General features: G+C 37.6%; 1 protein-coding gene across 1 annotated transcript in view; it reads right to left on the bottom strand.

The window, feature by feature from the left end:
- LOC107741968 (PDZ domain-containing RING finger protein 4) overlaps window positions 1-7,248 on the bottom strand; it is a 60,546-nt gene that overhangs the window by 20,943 nt on the left and 32,355 nt on the right. Inside the window, exon 2 of the mRNA XM_016554794.1 lies at window positions 3,622-3,875. Coding sequence (XP_016410280.1) covers window positions 3,622-3,875 — 254 coding nt within the window. The remainder of the gene's footprint in view (window positions 1-3,621; window positions 3,876-7,248) is intronic.

Genomic DNA, 7,248 nt, shown 5'->3' with positions numbered 1-7,248 from the left:
TCTATCTATCCAATTCATTCATCCATCCATCCATCCATCCATCCACCTATCTATCCATCCATCTCTCCAATCCATCCATCTATCTATCCAATTAATTCATCCATCCATCCATCATCCATCTATCCAATTCATCCATCCATCCATCTATCCAATCCATACATCCATCATCCATACATCTATCATCCATCCAATTCATCCATCTATCCATCCATCTATCTATCAATCCATCCATCCATCCATCTATCCAATTCATTCATTCATCCATCCATCCATCCAATTCATCCATCCATCCATCCATTCATCCATCCATCTATCTCTCCAATCCATCCATCCATCTATCCAATTCATCCATCCATCCATCTATCCAATTAATTCATCCATCCATCCATCCATCCATCAATCCATCCAATTCATCTATCCAATTCATCCATCCGTCCATCCAATTCACCCATCCATCTATCTATCCAATTCATCCATCCATCCATCTATCCAATTCATCCATCAATCTATCAATCCATCCATCCATCCATCTATCAATTCATCCATCCATCTATCAATTCATCTATCTATCTATCCATCCACCCATCCATCCATCCATCCATCCAATTCCTCCATCCATCCATCTATCCAATTCATCCATCCATCTATCTATCTAGTTCATCTATCTATCAATCCATCCATTCATCCATCTATCCAATTCATCCATCCATCTATCAATTCATCTATCTATCTATCTATCTATCTATCTATCTATCTATCTATCTATCCATCCATCCATCTATCCAATTCATCCATCCATCTATCTATCCAATTCATCCATCTATCAATCCATCAATCCATCCATTCATTCATCCATCAATCCATCCATTCATCCATCTATCCATCCATATATCCAATTCATCCATCCACCCACCCACCCATCCATCCATCCATCCATCCATCCATCCATCCATCTATCTATCTATCTATCTATCTATCTATCTATCTATCTATCTATCCAATTCATCCATCCATCCAATTCCTCCATCCATCCATCCATCCATCCATCTATCCAATTCATCCATCCATCCATCCATCTATCATCTATTCAGCTATCCATCCATCCATCCAATTCATCCATCCATCCATCCATCCATCCATCCATCTATCATCTATTCAGCTATCCATCCATCCATCCAATTCCTCCATCCATCCATCTATCATCTATCCATCCATCCATCTATCCAAATGGCGAACAGTCCATAAGGTTGAGATTACTGTTAATTATTCCTGGATAATTCATACTTCCAGGCACTATTACAACAACAACAACAACAACATTCACAGAGAATCCCTGAATGCTTTTGTCTGGAAGAACAAAGGAATTCAAAAAGTCCACATCAGCATACGATGTACCAAAGGGAATTTAGAAACAAAACGCAGATCTTGAGCGGGTGACAAATTTTAGACTATGAATTATCAACGGGCCATTGTGCGGCATTAATTACCTCCCTAACACCCTCTCTGCGCCTCAGATGCTTTCAATTAACTTCCCAGCATCCACTGCAGCCGCCCCTGTGTCTCTTGAGGAGAGACCCAGATACTCCTCATGCTAATCTTTATCTCCTTTCTCCTGACAGACCAACTCCACAACAAGAAAGAGAAAATTATGAAAGAATCGAGCAAACGAGCAACGTTTTCGAGGAAACCTCATGATGCCTTACCAGCTGACGGGGAACGTTCTCACAACTTTCACTAATGTTATTTAAGTGATATGAATGTTAGAACAAAACATTCTTAAAGTAATGTTTACAGAACATTCTTTTCACTTCATTAATATTTGATCTATGTATGTTCTTATAACGTTAAAAGAAAAAAAAAAACATTCTGAGATCAACATTCTCAAAACATTCTTATGTTATTCATACCTGAATGTTCTATGAAACATTTTGTAACCTTTAAATAACGTTCTAATCACAAGAACAACTGGACATTTTAACATTCTTAGAATATGAAAAATAAACGTTCAAACAACGTTATATTTTTGGTGAAAAACAAAGTTAGTAGAATGTTGTCAAACTTTTGTAACTTTTAAATTTCATTCTAATTATGACAAGAAAAATGAATACTTTAAATAATGTCATATTGTGGATGAAAATAAAGAAATATTTTTGTAACCTTTAAATAACATTGTAACCATGACAAGAAAACTAGACTTTTTAACATTTGTAGAATATTAAAAATAAACATTCAAATAATGCTATATTTTGGGTGGAAAAGTTAGCAGAGCATTGAAGAAATGTTTTCGTAACCTTTAAATAACGTTTTTAATCATGACGCGAAAACTGGACATTTTAACAGTTGTGGAATATTATAAAAAATAAATGTTGAAAAAATGTTATATTTTGGGTGAAAAAGTTACAGTAGTAGAATACTGTAAGAAACGCTTCTGCAACCTTTAAGTAACATTCTAATAACAACAAGAAAACTGGACATATCAACGTTCTTAGAATATGAAAAATAAATGTTCAAATTACGCTATAATTTGGGTGAAAATAAAGTTAGTGCAATGTCATAACAAACGTTTTTGTAACCTTTAAATAACATTGTAATCATGACAAGAAAACTGAACATTTCAACGTTTCAAAAACCTTTCAAAACAACGTTCCCACAATGTTTTCAGAACCAGAAAGAGCTTTATTGCAAGTGTGTTTACACACACAAGGACTTTGTCTTGGTGTCAGGAGCTTCCAGTAGGGGTGTGCGATATTGACAAAAAAAATTATATCTCGATATTTTCTGTGATTTTATCAATAACGATAATTGGAAGATATTTTGCTGAGTTATTGTGCTGATATCTTAAACTGTCTCCTAAAGTTTTTGATATTCTTCATATTCTGTGTGGTGGTCAGTTCACACTGATAGAAATTAATCTTTTCTAATAAGTTTAAATTGATTTTTACCTTTTATGGGCATTTTTACGTTTATAAAGCCACTTTTCTAAAAGTGTGCATTATCTTTTGAGTCAAATTCTTACATTTAATCAGTGAATTAGAATAATAAGGCATTTGGGCTGTTACCAAGCAAATGAAATCAGTATCAATAAAATTCATATTTGCAATGCAGAGGAAACAGGGAAGCTGCATATGAAGTGGCATTTAGATGCGTTTACACACTGTTTAATGCAGGACATTTAACCTGCAGTTACAAATGCATAAATGTTTTGATATATTAAACATAAAACACTGAATACTGATATTTGAAATTATTTTAAATAATAAAATAAAATACTTTAAATGTGAAATTAAAACCGCCAGCAGGTGGCAGCAAGTCACTGTTAATAAGCGAGTCATTGCGACTGAACCGAATCATTTAATGGCTGATTCATTCAGGAACGAAACACCATCATGTTGCTCAGAGACGCAAAACAGTGCTGTGGCTGGGTTTTGAACCATTTTTTGTTGGCGAAATAGCGCAAAAACGGGCAATACGGTGTCTAAAACATAAGTCTCTTAATTAATTTTTTGTTTATTGAACTGTTGTAAAAAATCAGTATCACATACGTAATCATGGTAGTTTTTGGGGAAAAACGGACATACATAAGCTAGCTATATTCTCTAAGCTGAATGTGTTGGCGCTCACCTGTCGGACAGGAGGAAGGGGCAGATGTCCGGCACCGGCGGCGTGGCGGGACGCAGTTTGGCCAAAGCCATGATGTGCTCGAAGGTGATCTCCGTCTGTGTGCACACGTCCACCAGCTGGACGTCCTGCGCTGACCCTTGACCCCGGGGCCGAGGGGTCCGCCGGAGCACCTGCACCACGATGGGGTCTTTAGCGCTGCGTAAAGCCTCCGCCGCCTCCTCATGACTGGCTCTCGACAGATCCCTCCCGTTCACCTGAAACAGACCTTACTCATTGACTTCAGTGCTAACGACTCGCAAACATACTCAGAATTAGCACTGCAAAACGATTAGTCGCGATTAATCGATTCAAAATATAAGTTTATGTTTACATACTATATGTGTGTGTGTATTTATATATACATATCGTGTATATACATATATGTAATTATATATACATATAGTATGTAAACATAAGCTTTTATTTTTAATCGATTAATCGCGACTAATCGTTTTGCAGCCCTACTCAGAATTCACGTTTTGCTCACTATAAATGTAGAAAAGAGCGTGAACATCCTGTTAAACATCTCCTTTTGTGTTCCTCAAAAGAAAGGAAGTCTTACAGGTTTAAATCCTATTTAATTGGTATCAGATTTACATGCATTTGCATCTCACCATTTTAACAAAGTAATAAACTTAATGAGATCCATATTTGTCAGTCATAAATGAAACAGGTCAGATTTCTGCACTCAAAAATCGTAGTATAGTTATTATTTACATGCATTTGATTTAATTTAAATAATCATAATTTTTTTAATGCATTTATGAAATTGCTTGGAATCAGCATATCTGGAGGCCTTTGTTCACCCCCCGGAGCCGTGTGAGACACTGTTTTATGGATGGGCACTTTTTATTTAAGTTCTTTTGGACTGATGCATGCAACACCCGCTGAGTGCCATTAAACAGCTTGAAAGATCAAAGACATTTTTTTATATAACTCTGACTGGATTCGTCTGAAAGAGGAAAGTCATATACACCTAGGATGACTTGAGGGTGAGTAATTTATGGACTAATTTTCATTTTTGGCTGAACTAACCCTTTAAGTTTATTAGTTTATGTTAGAACTGTGTAATCCAAATGAATGGAAATTTGATGCAATACCTCAGAAGTTTTGTCCTATATACTGACATTTATAGGTGACTATTTCTTCAGTGAGTGACTGAGACGAACACGGATCGATCCGGTCCAGAAGAACAGAGCTTCAGTGCGTGTCTATTCATCAGTAATCTGTAATTAAACTGAGCAGACTGAGTCTCACAGGACACTGATTGGCTATTAATGACACACATTACACGAGAAACGCTTCAGAGCCTCCTTCTGCTGATCTGGAGAGCTGTGTGTGTCTCAATCTGGAGTAAATCACACATGATTTCTTCATTCTCACCAAGTCTGGATCATCACAGTGAAGAAATACTGTTTGATGATGAGAGTTTGAGCTCGAGCGCTGATTATATTCATGTTATTCTAGTGTACTCACAGCACTTAACTGGATGATTTTATTGGATCGTTTCAAACTGTTCATATTGACATAATAGATTAAAATAAAAACAAATGAGTTATAAAAAGACAAAATATTTTGACTCTGATCTGTTTGAGCGGCTAATGTCAACTACTGAATCAACCAATGGAGTGAGAGTGGGCAGGGCTATCTGCCTGACTGACCAATGACAGACAGGGGGCGTGTTCAGGAAACATGACTGAAAATCGTCTTTTAACATTTCTGCTCTGATGTATTAAAATAACTCAAGCTGAAATGAAATAAAAATGAGTAAAAACTATAGACATACAGTGGGTACGGAAAGTATTCAGACCCCCTTCAATTTTTCACTCTTTGTTATATTGCAGCCATTTGCTAAAATCATTTAAGTTAATTTTTTTTCCTCATTAATGTACACACAGCACCCCATATTGACAGAAAAACACAGAATTGTTGACATTTTTGCAGATTTATTAAAAAAGAAAAACTGAAATATCACATGGTCCTAAGTATTCAGACCCGTTGCTCAGTATTTAGTAGAAGCACCCTTTTGATCTAACACAGCCATGAGTCTTTTTGGGAAAGACGCAACAAGTTTTTCACACCTGGATTTGGGAATCCTCTGCCATTCCTCCTTGCAGATCCTCTCCAGTTCTGTCAGGTGGGATGGTAAACGTTGGTGGACAGCCATCTTTAGGTCTCTCCAGAGATGCTCAATTGGATTTAAGTCAGGGCTCTGGCTGGGCCATTCAAGAACAGTCACAGAGTTGTTGTGAAGCCACTCCTTCGTTATTTTAGCTGTGTGCTTAGGGTCATTGTCTTGTTGGAAGGTAAACCTTCGGCCCAGTCTGAGGTCCTGAGCACTCTGGAGAAGGTTTTCGTCCAGAATATCCCTGTACTTGGCCGCATTCATCTTTCCCTCAATTGCAACCAGTCGTCCTGTCCCTGCAGCTGAAAAACACCCCCACAGCATGATGATGCCACCACCATGCTTCACTGTTGGGACTGTATTGGACAGGTGCCTGGTTTTCTCCACACATACCGCTTAGAATTAAGGCCAAAAAGTTCTATCTTGGTCTCATCAGACCAGAGAATCTTATTTCTCACCATCTTGGAGTCCTTCAGGTGTTTTTTAGCAAACTCCATGCAGGCTTTCATGTGTCTTGCACTGAGGAGAGGCTTCCGTCGGGCCACTCTGCCATAAAGCCCCAACTGGTGGAGGGCTGCAGTGATGGTTGACTTTCTACAACTTTCTCCCATCTCCCGACTGCATCTCTGGAGCTCAGCCACAGTGATCTTTGGGTTCTTCTTTACCTCTCTCACCAAGGCTCTTCTCCCCCGATAGCTCAGTTTGGCCAGACGGCCAGCTCTAGGAAGGGTTCTGGTCGTCCCAAACGTCTTCCATTTAAGGATTATGGAGGCCACTGTGCTCTTAGGAACCTTAAGTGCAACAGAAATTTTTTTGTAACCTTGGCCAGATCTGTGCCTTGCCACAATTCTGTCTCTGAGCTCTTCAGGCAATTCCTTTGACCTCATGATTCTCATTTGCTCTGACATGCACTGTGAGCTGTAAGGTCTTATATAGACAGGTGTGTGGCTTTCCTAATCAAGTCCAATCAGTATAATCAAACACAGCTGGACTCAAATGAAGGTGTAGAACCATCTCAAGGATGATCAGAACAAATGGACAGCACCTGAGTTAAATATATGAGTGTCACAGCAAAGGGTCTGAATACTTAAGACCATGTGATATTTCAGTTTTTCTTTTTTAATAAATCTGCAAAAATGTCAACAATTCTGTTTTTCTGTCAATATGGGGTGCTGTGTGTACATTAATGAGGAAAAAAAATGAACTTAAATGATTTTAGCAAATGGCTGCAATATAACAAAGAGTGAAAAATTTAAGGGGGTCTGAATACTTTCCGTACCCACTGTAAATAACTTGCCCTAAGGGCAAGTTATTTGTTTTTCAATTTTTTATTTATTATTTATTTATTTTTGCCCTACGGGCAAGTTATTTATTTTTCATTGGCTCAAGTTAAAAAAATATAGATGTGAATCATTACCAAAAAAATTTTTTAATTGGATGAATGAAACATTTTTTTCAGTGTA

This window comes from Sinocyclocheilus rhinocerous, unplaced genomic scaffold (assembly GCF_001515625.1).
Source record: "Sinocyclocheilus rhinocerous isolate Xijiao unplaced genomic scaffold, SAMN03320098_v1.1 scaffold736, whole genome shotgun sequence".
In the NCBI taxonomy this organism is placed as follows: Eukaryota; Metazoa; Chordata; class Actinopteri; order Cypriniformes; family Cyprinidae; genus Sinocyclocheilus; species Sinocyclocheilus rhinocerous.
Note: the sequence above shows the minus strand (reverse complement) of the source record. Positions and strands in the feature narration are given on the sequence as shown.